Raw genomic sequence first — 17,878 nt, 5'->3', positions numbered from 1 at the left:
GCCCCTTCTCCGGCCCCGGGCGCAGGTGCCGATGTGGTGGGAGATGCCGGAGCACAGAGTAGCAACGGAGGACACGGGCTGGCTCAGCAGGAAGCACTGGGGGCAGAGGTGAGCAATGGAGGGGGGGGGGGGAAGGGCGTCTGTGCTGCTCCCTCCTCCCGGGGACCCCCAGAGGCCGCCCTGCACGCCTGGCTCCCGGCTATGCTGGGCTTGGCCATGGCCAGCGCCAGACGGACAGCATGGAGGGTCCTGAGAAGTGGACCCTGCTCTGGGCCCCCACCGTCCATGGACGGTGGACCCGGTACAGCCATGCCCGAGAGCGCAGCACCTGGGGCCTTGTCCCGAGGGGCGGCCGTGGACCTCTGAGGCCCGGTCCTGCCTCAAGAGGGGTCCCTGCACACCTGCCAACTCTTAGCCTGGGGGCTTCCCTGGGGCAGCACCCCAGACCTGCCCCTGGCCAGGGCGCCTGCCTCCTGCCTGAGCACAGGCTCCCAAGGGGGAGGCGAGGGGGCGGCGGTACCTTGATCCCGTCCACGGGGTTATGAATGACGGTGGTTTGAGGCTCCTACAGAAGGAAGCACAGAGGAAGGAAGGAGGAAAGTGAGAGGCGGAGGCGGCGGGTGGAGGGGAGGAGGGCAGCTGAGCGTGGACGGCAGGAGGCGGAGCGGGCTGGGGAGGCCTGCGGGCCCAGGGTGGCCAGAGAGAAGCATGTGCGCCCTCGGAGTCAGCAGAGAGCGTGGGGGCCGTGGGCGGGGAAAGAGGTCCTCCCCTCCCTTTGCTGCCTGACCCCCTGCCCCGAGATGGGGGGACAGGGTTCTGAAGATGTCATGGGGGTGGGGGTGGCATGTGGGATGGACGGGGTCCGAGATGGGGCTGGCTGTGTGGGACCCTCCCCTCCTGGGCTGAGGCCGCCATGTGCCGGATGGCCACCTGGCGAGCCTCGCCTTCCTGCGGGCAGTGTGTGGCTGGGCTCCCTGGGGACAGCACGCGTGCTCTGCACGGCTCGGAACCTGGGCACCAGCCAACCCCGACCTCTTGGGGCGGCTGGCTCTACGCGGGCTGCCGTGGGCACACAGCACCCCTGCACTCCCACAACCCACACCACCAGCTGGGGGGGGGGGGGCCTGGACAGAGGCAGCAGGCTCCTCTGAACTTGTCTGCCTGCTCCTTCCCAGAAGCCCCCAGGCCTCTCCCTCCCGGGCAGCCACAGGCCGGCAGCTTCGGGGACCATGGGGCACGGCCTCCCATGGAGGCCGCCCTGCCTGCTGCTGCGGCATCACCAGGCCAGCTGCCAAGAGAGCTTATCTCCCTGCAGATCACTGGGTGGGGAGGCTCCAAAGCCAAGACCAGCCCCACCCATCGTTCCTGGGAGAAACCCAAGCCCCCACCTCCCAGAGGGTGCGCCCCTGCGGCAGCCGGGCCGTGTCTCCCCACCGGGCCAGGCCCCTGCACAGCCCTAAGACTGCCCGAAAGGGGCTCGGCCCTCACTCCACACCCGCGCGGCAAGAGGGAGCTGGAGGGCCAGGGGTTGTCCATCGGGGGTAGGCTGGGGCTGGACCCCACCCTCACCCCAGGCCTCCTGACAGGCGGCCACCACACAGCCAGGGTGCGGGAGGGCCTGGAAGCGGGGTGCAGAGGGGCTCAGTACCAGGGCGGCCGGAGGAAGTGTCCCCTTCGGGCTGGTAGCAGCGGTGCTGTTTTTGGTGCTGTTTGTCTGGGGCTGTGGAGAGAGGAACAGAAGGTCGAGGGGGAGATGGGGGGAGCCACACCCGTGCCCAGGGCTGGCCCTGCATGGAGGGAGGGAGGCCCAGCCGCAGGGTGGGCCCCAGGCCCAAGTGCACTCACCTTCACCGCGTCAGCCTTCTTGTTGAGTAAACTCTTGGCTGCTGCGTTGGGAGGAAACAGGCAGCATGAGCAAAGGGCTTGGGGCCTGCTGCTTCCCGCCCCTGTCAGTGTGAGGTCACCTCGGGGGCCAGCCAGGCTCTGGACATCCCCGAGAGCGAGCGGGCAGGCAGGTGACCCCAGGGACTGAGGCAGGGGGGCTTCGGGGGCCGGGGGGGGGGGAGCGGGGCTGTCCCCAGTTCTGAGCCTGGCCATCCTGGAGCAGGCCCGCGGGAAACCCAGGGCTGCCCAAACCTCATCCCTGGGACAGGCCCCTTCCCCCGGCCATTCGCCATGACCCTGGAGGACACCGAGATTTCCCCTCCCACCTGGGCCCCGCGGCTTGTGGGCAGCGTGCAGGCTCTGCCAAGAAGGCGGCAGGGTGCTCCCCCCGCCCCGGACAGGAACACAGGATGGGGTACCAGGTTGGGGGGGTGGGCACCCGCCTGTCATTCTCCGTGTTCTGGGGCCGGGGTGGGCTGCAGCTGGCCACCCACCCAGGCAAGGGAAGGGCTTGTCCCAAGCTCGGGTGCCTGCCGGCAGTCAGCCTCCTGGCCCCCTCCCACAGGCCCAGGCCCCTGGCTCAGAGCACCCAAGGGGCTGCCTGGTTCTTCAGGAACCAGTCCTGGAAGTCCTGTGGGCACTTCCTTGGCGTCACTTTCCCGGCCTTGCCCTGGCAGCACCGGCCCCAACACGGGCCCCTCTGTCCACTCCTGAGGCCCCTGGGCTCTGAGTGGGCTCAGCAGGGTGACACCCACGGGGAGGGCTCCAGAGACTCCCCCCGCCTGTGGGACGCCCCAACGCGACCGCACAGAGGTCAGGGCAGCCCGGCGCCTGCCCCCCCCAGCCCCCCGGCATCTGGGCCCTCCGCAGCGGTCAGCGGTAACGGTACGGCTGCCAAACCAAAGGAAGTCAGCTTACCTTCCGGGAAGGGAAAGGTGAGGAGGGAGGGAGTAGTCGTGAGGGAAACAAAGAAAACAAGATTTGTGTGGTCAGGCAGGGGTGCAAGTGTGTGCGGCCCAGGACCCCGCCTGCTCCTGCCCACCCCGCCCGCGCTCCCAGCCAAGCGCTGCCCCACCCGTGGGGCTGACGTCGGGCGGGGGGAGGTCCAGGAGTGCTCTACCCCCCACCCCGCCACAGGCTCCACAGCCTCCAGCCAGCCAGCCAGTCCTGCGGGCGGAGCTGCCTGCCCCGAGGGCCCACGGTGGTCCATGGGGGGCAGGGGGGGGCCTGGACTGCGGGAGACATCCCTGGAGGCCGTGACATCAGAGCGATGTGCACACCACAACCCGGGGAGAGGCAGTGGTTCTCAAAGTGGGGTCCCCACACCAGCAGCACCCAGGCCCACCCCAGACCTCCCAGGGGGTGGTGGGGCATCTGTTCTAGGAGATCCTAACCCTGCTTTGGTTTGAGAACCACTGTCAGGGTCCCACGGCCCGCCTCCCTCTGTGAAGGTGCCCCTTGCCACCCTCCGGGCCCTGTGCAGGGACACGGGTGATGTGCTCGGGCAGAGAGCCCTGTGGGGCCGTCCAAGTGCCACCCCGGGCGCGGTCTCCAGCCCCGCAACCCATCAGCTTTCTCAAAGGCTTCCCCCGCAGGATCCACCGGGCCGTGTGTCACCAGAGGTCCGCCCCCTGGCCCGTCCCCCTGGTCCGGCAGGCCTCCCCCCGTGAGAAGTGTCGCGGGATGCCAGTAGGCAAAGGGGTGACTGGCGCCCCCTCCCTTGCCCACCAGGCCTGCCCACCCTGCAGCGCATCCCCCCAAACCTGGGGAGGCTGGATCAGGACCACGCCCAGAAGCCCTGGCAGCCCGGACCCAGGAGCATCCCAGGACCAAAAATGCCACCTCCCCAGGGCTGCTTCCCACTGTGGGCACCCTGGAAAGCTCCCCAGGGGGCAGCTCCAACCCGCCTCCCAGGAGCTCACCCTGGAGGGACAGGCCAGCCCTGCAGATGCGGAGCTTTCGCTCCTGACCCCCGCTGACCTCACCCCTCTGCTCCCTTCCCCATGTCCAGCGCACAGGCGGAGCCCACCTCCCCTGAAGAGGGAGTCATGCTGAAGGCGTGGAGCCCCGGTCCCCCGTCCTTGCTGGCTGACCAGCAGGGGGCAGGGCACCTCCAGGGGCCTGCAGGGAAGAGGCACCCAGCCCATCCCGAAGGCACGCGTCTCGGCAGCCGAGCAGGCAGGCAAGCTGAGCCCACACCCTGATTCAGGCCGGGCTCCACGGCACCACGCAGCCTCGGCGTCGGAGCCGATGCAGGCCAGGGCCGGCCCAGCGCCCCGAGGAGACACAGCCAGCCCTGCCTGGCCCTGGGCAGAGGCAGATGGAGACCCTGGGTCTCGAGAGGGTCCCCCCTCAGTCCCTGACTCTCAAAGCCCACTCTCCAGACCTCACTCCCCAAGACGGCAACACCCCTCTGCGGATTCAGACGGCTCCACTGGGGCCCAGACTCCAGAGAGCCTCACAGCAGACACCGGCCGAGCCACTTAACCAATCCCCAAACACTTCCCCTGAGGAACTTCCTTTAACCAACGCCTGCCAGTCTGGGCGCAGTGTGGACACACGGCCGGGCCCCTCCTGAAAGCGGCTCCCAGAAATTCACTGCCTCCAGAGCCCCGTGGACCCTGTCTACACTGGCAGTCAAAAGCACAGGTTCGTGGCAGGAGCCCCAGGGGGCCGAGCAGCTGCCCCAGACCCCTGGTAGACAAGCAGAGATCTTCCGCCACACACGCCAGGGTCCTCAGGCTGGCGACGGCTGCCCCCCGACCCGCACCCCAGCTCCCCGGCCTCCTCTCAGGGAAGGCCAAGACGCTCTGTCAACCCGCAGCGTCATCGTCTCTACGGAGACCCCGTGGGCTCCTCGGGTGGGGGTGCCATGTCACCAGGGAGGCTGTCCCCCGCGGAGGAGCAATGGCCTTGAAACGGAGGCCCCCGCCCAGTGCCACTGGCTGAGGTGGGCTGACCTCTGCCCAAGGGCCCAGCCTCTGCCGCGTCCCCTCGCTGGTGGCCCGGGACAGCCATGCTGGGCTCCGTCCACATGCACTGACCGCCCCCGGGACAGAGCAGCCCTCGGCGCCCCGGCGGGGGGCTGTGCATGCACGCGGCCTCATGCAGTCGCTGCACACCCACAACGGGCAGGTGGGCTCAGGCAGGGGCCCCGCAGAGAGCAGCCCAGAGGCCTCGCTCACTGCGCCGGGCAGCCGCGCTTCAGCAGGGGCGCCCAGGCTCCCCGGCCCCTGGCCCACCCTCCCCTCATGCACTCCAGAAAGGCTCTGGGAAGGAAGCTAAGGATGGCCCTCCGGGGGCCTTGCCTGCCGGACACGTCCACCGGGCTCACAAGAGGGGCGCAGACCGCCCTTCCCGAGGGTGGACCTACCCGGAGTACACCCAGGAGGAGGCCGCTAGGGAAGGCAGCCCCTGTGGGATCTTGAGGCAAGAGCTGGGATGGACGTCTGGCTGGGGCCAAAGCACAAGGCCCCTGCAGAAAACTAGGCCCCACGGCTCCGTCTGGGGAACCGTGGGATCGGCCTTCGGCTGCAGCGGGCTCCGTGTGCCCTAAGCCTGCACCACTCTCGGCTCAGGCTGGTCCCCTGGCAGGTCCTGCAGTCCGCTAGCCCTCAGGGCTTCTGGCTAAGCTCACGGCGGGGGTGGGCGGGAGCGGGCCTGAGGCCCCCCGGGGAAGAGCTGCTCGGCAAAAACAGCCTCTCCCCTCATACATTTGGGAGGAGGCCAGGGGCCTCGTAGAGAGAACCAAGAAGACATTCTCGGGGCAGGCGGCCAAGGCCCCCCTGTCCTGCGGCTCACAGGGCTCACATGCACACATCGTACCCAGCACAGACCACCAGCTCCATGCGAGAGCCAGGGAGAAGCACGGTGCAGGTGCCTGGGTGCAGGGGCGGCCCAGGCAGGTCGTGCACGGGGCTGGCAAGAGGGCCCTCATGGGGCAGGGCCTCTGCACCCATGCCTTTTTCCCGGGGCCCCCACTCAGGGTTCGGACCCAGCAGCAGCCCTGAGGCTTCCTACGGGTGGTCAAGGTCACTCTGAATGGGGGTTGTGACGGACAAACGAGGAGAGAGATCACAGAGCACAGGGCTCCAACCAGAGGGGTCTCCTGACCCCCAGACTCAGGGGCCAGGACCAAGGCTGGGTGAAATGCATGGGGGAGGAGTCACGGCTTAGGGGTCACCTTGCCTGGCCCCTCCTTTAGCGCACAGGGTCCGAGGCTGCTGGGACAGCGGGGGCTGCCGCCCTGAGCTCCGTGTGGGACCTGTCCATGGCGGGAGCGGGGGCTCCCGGGGCCTCTGGGGCAGCTCTGGAGGCCTGGCCGGCAGCTGCGTGCAGCGAGGGGGCTGCATGCCGACAGGCGGGACCCTGGTCAAGAACATCTACCTTGTTCCACCAGCCCCATGGTGGTGCCGGAGGCCGCGGTGGACATTGTGGCCGGAGCGGTGGTCTGTCTGCCCACTGTTAGCACCAGGTTAGAGACGAGGGAGGGGCGGACACAGACGGGGGCGGGCAGGGGAGAGGGAGGGGGAGAGACAAAGGAAGCAGAAGAAGATTAGAGTCCACAGTTGGGTGGCGGATGGCTCCAGAGTCCCGTTCACAGGAGAGTGGAAACAGGACCGGGACTGAGTGACACTTGAAAAGCGTCTGCCTCCTTTCTCCTTAGAAAACCCCAGCGGGGGCTTCTCGCGCCCAGCAGGCGTGCGCACAGGACAGAACCCGTTAGTGCTGGGGTGACACATGCCCCCCAGTCCCGGCAGCACGGTGTCACAGCCAAAGGAACAGGATGGGGTGCTGGATGCAGACGAACAGGGACGGACCCCAGACGCTCCCGCAGCCAGTGACGCGGGCGACAGACAACCACAGGACAGCCAGGGGGCCACCTGCCCCTAGGGTGACGCTGGGCCCAGTGGGCCTGCCAGGGCCCCTGGCCTTGGGGTCACTGACAGAGCCCCCCCCCCTCAAGCAGCCGCACGCCCCCAGCCCCGCCCACCCCCAGCGCCCCAGGCGGGCGGCCGCCAGCGAGTCCGGAGCTCGGCGGAGAGGTCCCGGGTCCTCCTCTCCCCTCCCGCTCCCACACAGAACGGGTGCTCAGGGGGCTCAGGACAACAAGGCCACAGAGGTGCCAACCAACACCCGGACAGACACACAGCTGCAGCCCAGACGGCGGCAGCGAGGACACAGAGACCCAACACGCAGGGACGGGGGCGTGTGCCGGGCGGCCTCCCGGACCGGGCTGGGTGGCGGACCCTGAGGCGCTGCCCACAGAGCCCAGGCCTCGAGGCCCCGGGCGGGCAGAAAGCCAGGCCGCTGAGCGGTGGGGGAGAAGGGCCGGGGGTCGTGAGAGAGGGGCGGGCCGCCAGTGGCGGCGGGTCACTCGGAAGCCTTCTCTTCCAGGAGAAGACCGTTCTCACCTGAGAAATTTCTCGTGGCCAGCATGGTGGTGAGGATCGCGCCCTGGGGACAGACATGCAGCTGAGGCCAGGACACCCCGGCCCGGACCTCAGCCTGGGGGATACCCTCCGGGACCCGGGTCACGGACTCGCAGAGCAAGCCTGCAGGCTCTCCAACTGCACGGGGACCGGCCCCCTACTTCCGGAGCAAAACCAGCAGCCGCCCACTGAGCACCCCTTCTAGAGGGCTCAGAACCACGGGCTCCCCACCGGCCGCTTCCTCCCCACCCACCTGCCCGCAGCCAGGCTGCTCTCCGCACCAGGCCTGAGAGGGGCCGGCACTGCCCACTCGCTCACCCTGAAGCAAGTGGCAGCGACTGGGGGCACCTGCCCCTCCACGGCCCCGGGAATGGGGGACCTCGAGTGTCGCCGCCGTGCGGGGGCTGGGTCCACCTGACACATGTGCTCTGGGACCCCGGTGCCTCCCCTCGCCTGGCCTGCTCCCAGCCTGGGGCCCTCGAGGGCACAGGCACCCCCGGGGCGGCTGAGCAATGGGGGCCGTGGGGCAGGTGGGCTGGGCGCTGGGGTCCACGTCTCACCTTGAGCTTCCTCCGGGCATTGAACTTTTTCAAGCATTCTACAGTCTCCTGCCTGTGCATCATGGAGGCCACAGTGGAGCGTTGCTGTGGGGAGAAGGACCGTCACACCCTGCAAAAGGCTCCGAGGGGGGGTCAGCTCCGGCCCTCAGGGAGAGGGCTCAGGACAGCAGGGCCGTGGCACGCCCCCAGGGCCACCCCACTGTGCCCCCTGCTGCCCGGCCCCGAGCCCACCACCCCTTTCCACCTGTCTGCCCCCACCTCCCCCTCACCCTCCTGGCCCCCCTGACGGCTGTGTCCCCCACCCAGGCCCCTGGTCTGCCTCGACTCTCCGTCCCCTCACACACAGGACGGGGCCTCCTCTACCTGGGGCCCCCACCTTCCCAGAGACGGAGGCCCTGCAAGCCCCCCAGGGGGTCCCAAGCCCCAGGAGACCCGGGGGGGCCCGTCAGCAGTGAGGAGAGGACCCCAGGGCACGCGTGCTGGGGGAACTTACGCAGACCCACGGGTGTTTCAGCGCTTCGTGTGCTGTGATGCGCTTGGCGGGGTTGATGGTCAGCATCTGGTTGATGAGGTTTTTGGCTTCAGGAGTGACCGTGTCCCACTCGGGGGACGGAAACTAGAAAAGGAAGCAACGCACGAGAGAGTCTGAAGCCCCCTCCCCTGGCAGGAGCCAGAATCCTCTGACGGCTCTCATGTGGGTCCTGATTCTGGGAAGCAGGTGGTGTCACTCAATCCAGGCCTCCCCCCCAGACGGGGAGGGGGCAGAAGGGGTCCCAGCACTCACGTCGTAGGCTCCTGCCTTGATCTGCTGGTACAGCTTGTGCTGGTCCTCGTCCCAGAAGGGTGGGTAGCCCACAAGCAGGATGTACAGGATCACCCCTGTGCAGAGCAGGGGGGAGGCCTCACACTGCCGCCCCACCCCCAGCCTCCCCCCGCCACCTCCCTGCTCCCAGCCCCCACTCTCTGGGCCCCCTCCCCCGTAGCCTCGTCCCCCACCCCACCCCCGGCTCCCCACCCCCACCCACAGCCCATCCCCGTACCCTTGGAACACAAGGGTCATCACATCCAGGGCTCAGCTCCACCCGAGACCCCCACCAAGGAGGCAGCCCTGCCACAGTGGTCTGCGCGCCCCCGCCTCCAGCACCGAGTGCTCCCTCTGGCCCAGACCTCTCTTCTGGGTGCAGGGCGGGCACTGGGGTGGTGGGCTTCTCGGCAACTGCCAGGGTCACGTTAGCAATTCTAGTCTGTGTGGGGAGAGGGCTCCTGGCTGGCGGCAGCCCCGTGAGTCAGTCCAGGGGCGGGCCTGGCACGGTGCACGTGGCACAGGCGCAGGGCTCCCTCCACCGTGACCCCGTGGCCCCACCCGCCTCCACGGAGGTCTCACCACACGCCCAGATGTCCACCGGCTTGCCATAGGCCTCCTTGCGCAGGACCTCTGGGGACAGGTAGCCTGGCGTGCCAGCAAACCCTGGGGACAGGGCAGGGGCGGTGTGAGGGCCGAGGCTGCAGCAGACCCCCGCCCTCGCTCTGGCCGGCCGGCTGGACACTCACCAAACCATGCCTGCTGGTCCCCCTGCACCTCGATGGCCAGGCCGAAGTCCGCCAGCTTCACGGCCGCCCCTTTGCACTTGCTGGCCAGGAGCAGGTTCTCGGGCTGCAGGGAAGGCGACCCGCCAGTGCGCGTGTGGTTTACACCCAAGGGGCACGGACGGAAGGGGGCACAACAGACGGGACGGCGGTTTGCAGTCTGGGGCGCACAGGTCTGACGCCCGCTGTGTGGGTGGTGCCCCGGCAGACTCGTCGTGAGCCCCGGGGGCAGAGGGGAGCTGTCACACCCAGGCCGAGAACGCGGCGAGCAGACCCGAGCGGTGCCCCCCGATGTCCCACATCTGGGTGCTCAGACACGGTGGGCGGCTGCCTGAGGGGTGGTGCCCCCCTGAGGGCCAGGAGGGAGGAGGCAGCGCAGAGCGTCTGGCCGCCCATCGCTCTGCCTCGGCCTGTCTGGTGGCGCCCACAGGTGGGAAAGGCCCCCCCGCGCCCCCCTGCCTCAGGGCGCAGCGCCCTCGGGCAGGCTGAGAGGGCACTCGTCCCCAGGCGCATGGGAGCACCACGGGGGTCCCTATGCTCCTGTCCACAGGGCCCTGCTCACCCAGGCCTGGCCGCCTCCAGTGCTCAGCGTGGAGCACACAGAGCTTGCGGGCTTCCTTATTCCTGACCGCCCGGGGCTCCGGGGCCCTCGGCCCCCTCCCCGGGCCGCCCTCCCGACAGGCAGGCCCACGGAGGCCACACCGCCATTGCAGTGCCCCAAGAAAGGCACACACCTCCGAAAAGACCGTGTTAACACTGCTCGTAACCCTGAGGTGTTAGAAGGTGACACGCGGCCCTTGGAACCCACGAAGGAGGCCAGCCCCGTGGCAGACCCCCTCAGCATCTCCATTTTCCCAACGTGAGCCGGGCTAGGGGCCCTCACCTCCCCTTGCAACCACATCGAGGGGTCTGAGGTGGCCGGGCAGGCCTTCCACAGATGAGGGGCTCGGCCCCAGGGAAGGGCTGGGGACCCCTGGCCCCCCCAGCCCCCTGACATGATGCCAAACCCCTCTGCTCTCCCCCCTTCCCACTTCGGCTGAGAGCAAACCCAGCACTGTACCGCCTCGGGTCTGTCCCCATCAGGAGACAGGGGTGAGACAGGGGTCCCCTCGGGAAGAGAGGCCGTCTGCCCTTCACACCTGGCAGGAGGCAGAAGGCCCACTGTCCTACCCTTTTGTTCTTTTCAGCAAGGCTTGCTTGCCCCGGGTCACGCCTGGGCTGGGGGGGAACACCTATGTTCATTCCTATGCCGTGGCCTCAGGGTGAGCTATGAATCATGGGGTCCAGGGACAAGGTGGGGATGCGCGCCTCCACGTGATGCTGCTTCAGACCAGACGTGGTGACAGACGGTGAGGCCCACAGCACAGGCCCACAAAGCAGGCCTGCGGCGCAGGCGGAGGGACGGCAGACCGTGTGGGACGTGCAGAGAAGGGCGTGGGAAGGGGGTCCCGGGCCTGCTTCTAGTGGGACACCAGCCCCAAAGCAGCCCCTGCAAAGATCAGCTCACATGCACACCCCTCGGTGGCCCAAGGGAGGTGTGACCCCATTCAGCGTTGGAAGGTTGGTCTCAAATACCACCTAGGGACTCTCGGCCGGAATGACAGGCCCTCCCCCCACCCCACCCCCCAGCCCAGCTAAAAAGGGGACAGGAACCCAGCTCTGGAGAGCCTGGGAGGCAGGGAAGGCAGAAGGGGTGCTGTTCCTCCTGAGGCCACACTGTGCCCTGGGGGGTGACAAACCGCTTTGCCCAGAGCTGAGCCAGGGGCAGCAGAGACTTGCAGGATGGGCTGGACACTGGCAGAGGCCAGCAAGGCCGGCCCCTCACCCCTGCTCCCTTGGCATCAGCCCCACCTGCACGCACATCACCTACATGCCCCCCTGCCGGGTCTCTCTCACCTGGAGCCCAGAAAGAAACCCCAAGTGCACATGTGCTGACAGGCTGACTTTTGACAACTGCCCTCTCAGTCCTGGAGCATGGAGGCGAAGGAGGAACGTGTGCAAACACACACACACGTGCATGCACGCACACGTGCATTCTCTCACACATGCACACGCATGTGAATTCTCACATGCACACCCACATAAGTACACACATGCACACGTTCTCATGCACCTACACGCACCCCCCACACGTACTCGTGCACACTCACAAGCACAGGCTTGTGCACTCACACACAGGTGCCCATCCACACAGGTGCTCTTGCACACTCACACACGTGCTCTTGCACACTCCGGTGCTCATTCACACACGTGCTCGTGCACTCAGGTGCTCATTCACACACAGGTGCTCATCCACACACGTGCTCGTGCACACACACAGGTGCTTATCCACACACACGTGCTTGTGCACACTCATACACGTGCTCACGCACACACATGTGCTCGTGCCACACACGTGCTCGTGCACTCACACAGGTGCTCATCCACACACACACGAGCTCGTGCACACACACATGTGCTCATACACACATGCTCATGCACACTCACAGGTGCTCATGCACACTCAGGTGCTCATACACGTGCTCATCCACACACACGTGCTCGTGCACATGCACACGTGTCCATGCACACTCACACAGGTGCTCATCCACACACACGTGCTCGTGCACACACACAGGTGCTCATGCACACTCGCGCGCACACAGAGGATCTCCTGGCACTCCCCCTGCCCCTCCAGGGCCTCCTTTTGCAAGACATGCAGGCGCAGACAGCTGACACAGAGCAGGGTGGGGGACTCACCTTGAGGTCCCTGTGGACGACCCCCATTTGGTGGCAGTGGAGAACCGCCTCCAGGATCTGCTGGATGCAGTGACTGTGGCAAACAGCAGGTGTGTTAGTGAGGGTGGCCTCGAGGGGCGGGGGGGTGTGCAGGAGTGGGGTGCTGTGTGGCATTGGGGTCACAGGGAGGCAGAGAATCAAGATGGGGCCTGCCATACAGGAGAGGAGACGCCGGCTAGGAGGGAGCCCCCCGCACTGGCCAGCACAAGGCAGGGCCACCCCCTGCACCCCGCCTTCTCCTCTGACCAGGCCCACAGAAGCCACACTCAGAGGACACACCTCTGTTTCTGGGCTCCCCAGGCTCATGCCGACAGAGCCGGACCCTGTGCCACATGTCCTGAGAGGGGGCCAGGGCACTGCGGAGCGGGGTGGCGCCCCAGCCCCAGGCCCCGCTCTGTTCTGGGGCAGGGCCAGTTCTGCAGCCGGTCACTCAGGTGCTAGAGCGGGAGGAGTTCTGTTTTACCAGCCCCGAGCATCCACGCTGGCTGCCCAGCTTCCGGAGCAGCCCAGCGGTCCTGGAAGCTCGCCTGCCCCGGCCCCGAGCCCTGAGCCAGGGATACAGATGTCTAGGGCCTTCCAGGCACGACTGACTGGAGGGAGAGGTCAGGGCTGCCGTCAGGCTCCTCGGACACCTGAGCTGTGGGCAACACTGCCCACGCCCCAGACCCCGATGACCCCCAGCTTCTGGGCACACAACACCCTGGGGCCCGAGCCTGCCTCCCCCAGATGGCCTGCGGGGTGCACGGTTTCCAACTGCCCCCAGAGCCAGGCACAGGCTCCTCGGGGTCCCAGCCACCCCTGCAGCATGGCCAGCCACAGGCCGCCAGGAGCCCCCTGCCCAGGACCGCACTCACTGCCCCTCTGGGTGGGGGCGAGACGGGGAGGCAGACTGCTTCAGGACCCCTCCTGGCCGGACCCTGCAAGGTGACTGAGGGTCAGCTGGAAGTGGGGGCTTTGTCTCCCTACCGCAAACCTGGGGGGGGGGGGGGGGACCAGACTTGTTCCTCAAGTAGCTCTGGCCACGCCTAGGGGTCATCCTCCCATGGCATAAACCTGACTTCCCTCCCTGCACAGGCCCGGACCTTGGAACCCTAATGATGATGGTTCCTGCGCTCTGGGGGGGTCAGAAGGAGCCAGGCCCAAAGCTGTGGGACACAACCCCTTGAAAGCACCACCAGGGGCTGGAACCACAGCCCCCTCCCATGTCCTGAGTCTCCTGCCCTTGCGACCTGGGGTCTCCTATCCCCCTGTCCTGGCCTAACTCACCCCCAAAACCTTCCTTGTTCTTGTGACTCCCACAAAGCCCTCATCTGCCTGGAACATCCCGTGACCCTCGTCCCTGCCCTGGTGGCGCCAGCCCCCGTTACTGCAGTCAGGGGCTCATACTGCAGCCATGCTGACCCCCGCGGCAAGCTCGTGGGGGTTCCTACTCCGCCGGGTCCTCTCTAAGGCCAGGGCAGGCCGCGGGGTGCAGGCCGAGGCCAGGCGAAGCCCCCAGCACTTGCCACTGAGGTCGCTGAGTCAGGGTCCAGGGCCGGGGACGGCTTTCCCAGCCTGCAGAGACCCGCCCCTCACTGCTCACCTGGAGCCCCGGGGCTGTCAGCGCTCAGGCATGGTGCTCCGCCGCAGGTCCCTGGGACCACCTGCGCACTGTGGCGTCCGCACGGAGCCTGGCAGACCAGCCCCCTCCCGAGCTGCAGCAGCTCGGCCCTGGCCTGCACCCAGCTGTGTGCCCTGCTGTCCGGCAGGAGCCCCTGGCCACTCCCGCAGGCCCCAGGGTGACCTCGCTTCCGGTCAGACCTGCTGAGCCCGCGCACATCCCGCTTCAGCTCTGGATCAAGCCCGTCTTCCCCCTTCCCGCTCGAGACCCTTCCTTGCCTCTGACCCCTGACAACGCCCTCTGGATTCCCCACCACCATCCCCTGGTGGCCACGGCCTCAGCATGGGTGTCTCTGCCTGGACTGTGGCCTCCACCACAGTACTGACGGGGCTCCCTCCTCTCGATCATGCCTTCCCCCGACCCCGCAGGAAGATGTTCTGAGAACGTCTGTTGGACCCATGGGTCCATGTGCTGCAGGACAGATGCCTAATGTCGGCTTGGAGTTGGGGGGCTGCACCCCTGCCCTCCTCGTCCCTTCCTGGGAATGCAGGGCCCAAAGCAGCACCAGAGATGCAAGCCCACCCCACGCTCCCCGACCCAGCAGAGGGTCTGCATCTCTCCAAGAGCATCGTGGGACTTGGCTGTGTCCCTGCTACTCTGAGGACAGACCCTGTCCGCCTGCACGCAGACCCTGCTCCAGGGGCTTCACGGCCACTGCGATGGAGAAACCGGCTGGCAGGACACAGACTTGTGCTGGCTTCCCCCCGGGGCCAGGAGTGAGCTGGCTAAGCAAACTGGGTCCTCACGAGGAAGCTGTTGGGGGGCCTCCCTGGCCACGTGGTGGTGGGAACCTGTCTCCGCAGCCCGCAGGTGCCCATTCTGGGCGGCCCTGCCCGGGGGGGACTCCTGGGGGCCACCGGCCCCCCTCACCACTCCAACCTGGGACCGCGGCCTGGAAGTCCTGCCCGCCTTCGGCCTTCTCACACTGTACCATCTTCCTTGTGGGACCTTTTTGTGGTCAGAGTTGTTTCTAAGTGCATTCCAGACGCTAGCTGGGTCCTGGACGCTATTCTCACGGTTCTGGGCTCTGGGGTCACCTCAGCTGCACCCCTGCCTCCTCCTCCTTCTTGGCGGGGTAGTCAGATTCTCAGGGGGCCCTTGAAACATCTCTCAAGAGCCGCATAACTTTCTAGGCTTTTAAAAACTGGGTTCTAAGTGTTTTGACCTTTGCTTTCCCTGCTTTGGAAACAGACCCTCCAGGTTTCCCACAAACCGCCAAGTTCCCCCGAAGCAGGATTAGGAAAGAGCTCAGAAAAGCAAGGCCTGCCTGCCTCCCGCCCCCTCCAGACACTTGCCACGGTGGAAGCCGTGAGACGCTCTGCCGTGAGCAGCACAGCCCCAGCGGGCCGCGAGGCCGGACCTCCCTGCCCACCCCACGCGGCCAGCATCCCGGGTCCTGGCCTCAGCATGGCCCCGACCCCTTTCAGTGGCGGGTCCCCCGAGCCAGGCAGCCCTCCCAGCATGGGAGTTAGCCTCAGCCACGTCTGCCACGGTTCCTGACGATGCCCCCGGGTGACCACTGTGCCGATGTCCACTGCAGACCCTGGCAGCCTCACCTGGCTGAAAACAAAGCACCAGCACCAACATCCAACACCATCCGGGGGCCAGAGCCTCTGGGAGAAAAGGCCGCTGGAGGCTGCCTCCCTGAGAGTGCCCCCTCGTCCTCCCTCCTCAGAGCTGCGCTCTGAGCAAGGCGGGCTTCGTGAGAGAAAACTGGGCATTTGTGGGGGGTGACCCCAGCCCTGTCTCCTCTGGGCCAGTTCCAAGGGGCCCCAAACACCAGGGGAGCCCTCCATGATAGGGTCCCTGACAGGAGCGTGGCAGGAGGGATCCACGGGCGTCAAGCGGTGGGGCTGGGGGCTGGAGGGGGTGTTGGAGATGAGGCCGAGAGGCAGGCAGGAGGGGCAGGTGGGTGAGGGAGGAGCTCGGAGGCCACAGGTGTTGGGGAGCACGGGGTGTGTGCACGGCTGGGGGTGTGAGCAGGCACAGGATGAAGGCACTGGGCAGGCTGGGGGGTCTAGGGGCTCCCAGCCAAGAGGGGGCTGCTGTCGCAGGCCATTAGCACCCCTCAGCCAAAAGCACCCGCTACGGAACACAGGCAAGGGGCCAGGCCCCAGGCAGTGGGGGCTACCGAGGACTAAGCACCGGGGCAAGGAGTTCCAGGCGGCGAAACAGAGGGCTGTGAAGGCCAGCTACCCAGATGCAGGCAGCCGGTGGCTGTGGCGGCAGAACTGGAAAGCAGTCCTCCATGTGGGTACTGCCCTGGTGGTGGTGGGCCCCGGCGCTGGAGCTGGGGACAGCAAGCCGGGACCCTGCCCACCTGCTGGGCGGGCCTGCCCCTGCTGGCCCCAGAGCTCCTCTGGCCCTGGCAGAGGTCAGGGCAGCCCAGGCTCAGCAGGCAGGCACCCACTTTCCAGATGTCCCCACTCCAGCACCGCAGAGCCAGGGGACACGGCTCCGCTCTACTCTCTACTTTTCTTAAAGGAGGAACTGAGAACTGGATCTTCCTGCTCCTGAAGGGGACCGGCCACTCCCAGGTGAGCAGACAAAACGAAGGTCCTTCCTCAAGGAGCCTCGGGAAAGCAGCCCGTGCCCCTGAGCCCTGTCCCTGACACCCCCAACCCCAGCCCTGACCCTGGAGGACCCAGGAGGCCCTGACTCTGTTGGGACCCAGGGAGCCATGAGACTCGCTTGGCCCATTACCAGCAGGTGAGGTCACCTGTGGGTGCAGAAGCAAGCCACGAAAAGGTTTTAAAAAAAAAAATACCCAAGGGGCGCCTGGGGGGCTCAGTCAGTTAAGCGTCTGCCTTCAGGTCAGGTCATGGTCCCGGACTCCTGGGATCCAGCCCCGCATCAGGCTCCCTGCTCGGCGGGAGGTCTGCTTCTCCCTCTGCCTCTGCTGATCCCCCTGCTCGTGCTCTCTCAAATTAAAATTGTTTTAAAAAATTAAACTAAAATACTAATACCCACTTTCTTGATTAGAAAAAAAATACATGTTCATTAATGAAATTCTTAGAAATAAACAAGTAACATACAAAATTAAAAGCATCCATAGTGAACGCCAACATCTAGAGCTGGATGGCCAGAGTGGCCTTTATCTTTGTCACGGGAGGGGCTCCTGGCCCCAGCGGGCAGGGAGCGGCCAGCCTCAGCTGTCCTCCCGTGGAGATGCACGGGCCACAGCAGGCCGCGGATGGCCTCCCCTTCCAGGACGGGGGGCCCTGCGTCCCCAGCAGCGCCCCTGGGCCCCTCATCCCCTGTGACAGCTAACCCCAGGAGGAAGGGCCTGCCCAGGGACCCACACGGCAGCCTCACCTGGAGGGAGCCTGAGTCCCCCCACCCCTGCATAGGGGGCCCCACAAACGAGAGCCTGCAGACGGGGTCCTGGAGGCACCGTCCCCCCACCCCCTTGCCTTCCTTTTCTGCCTCCGGCCCTAGGAGGGTGGCATGGAAAGGGATCCCTGCCCTGTGTTTGGAAAAGCGTTTGGAAACTGCCCATCTCCTTGAGGAAGGCCCCATGGGGGCATGCTGCGGGCCATGGACAGATGTCAAGGGAGGGGGGACACCATGACTCCCCTTTCCACCGCGCCAGGGAAAAAGCCCCTCTGTGGGCCAGTCCCCACCCCAGGGGAGCGGAGCCGGTCCGGGCGCTCCCCGACTCCAGCCTCGCCTGCAATCTGGGGCAGGACACTGCTCTGGGACCCGCTCGGGCTCCCAGCAGGGCGCAGCTAACGGTCGGCCCAGGCCGGCTGAGCCACGATGCCCGCAGGAGCACACGTGGGCCACGGGGCCAGACTGGGACCAGGCGAGACAGGGCTGGGGGGAGAAGAGGCCCAGAAGGAGTGAGGGCTGCACACCCACCTGGCATCCGCCTCACTGTAGTACTCTCTGGCCACGATGTCCTCAAACAGCTCCCCGCCCGTGACCCTGCAGGCGAAGCACAGGTCACAGACTCTGGAGACCCCACAGCCTCGTCA

General features: G+C 66.8%; 1 protein-coding gene across 11 annotated transcripts in view; it reads right to left on the bottom strand.

The window, feature by feature from the left end:
* CAMK2B (calcium/calmodulin dependent protein kinase II beta) overlaps window positions 1-17,878 on the bottom strand; it is an 82,447-nt gene that overhangs the window by 9,969 nt on the left and 54,600 nt on the right. For 2 of the 11 annotated variants that reach the window (XM_073885012.1, XM_073885016.1), the window contains exons 5-16: window positions 17,763-17,828; window positions 12,203-12,275; window positions 9,428-9,530; window positions 9,261-9,344; window positions 8,661-8,755; window positions 8,370-8,492; window positions 7,877-7,960; window positions 7,299-7,341; window positions 6,271-6,345; window positions 1,846-1,883; window positions 1,649-1,720; window positions 521-565 (exon numbers count right to left, since the gene is read on the bottom strand). In XM_073885012.1, the coding sequence (XP_073741113.1) occupies window positions 521-565; window positions 1,649-1,720; window positions 1,846-1,883; window positions 6,271-6,345; window positions 7,299-7,341; window positions 7,877-7,960; window positions 8,370-8,492; window positions 8,661-8,755; window positions 9,261-9,344; window positions 9,428-9,530; window positions 12,203-12,275; window positions 17,763-17,828 (901 nt within the window). Of the gene's footprint in view, window positions 1-520; window positions 566-1,648; window positions 1,721-1,845; window positions 1,887-6,270; window positions 6,346-7,298; window positions 7,342-7,876; window positions 7,961-8,369; window positions 8,493-8,660; window positions 8,756-9,260; window positions 9,345-9,427; window positions 9,531-12,202; window positions 12,276-17,762; window positions 17,829-17,878 lie in introns of all 11 variants that reach the window. The other 9 variants (XM_073885013.1, XM_073885020.1, XM_073885014.1 and 6 more) reach the window with 5 other exon arrangements.

This window comes from Callorhinus ursinus, unplaced genomic scaffold (assembly GCF_003265705.2).
Source record: "Callorhinus ursinus isolate GAN/ISIS: 27379988/994484 unplaced genomic scaffold, GSC_fseal_2.0 scaffold60, whole genome shotgun sequence".
In the NCBI taxonomy this organism is placed as follows: Eukaryota; Metazoa; Chordata; class Mammalia; order Carnivora; family Otariidae; genus Callorhinus; species Callorhinus ursinus.
Note: the sequence above shows the minus strand (reverse complement) of the source record. Positions and strands in the feature narration are given on the sequence as shown.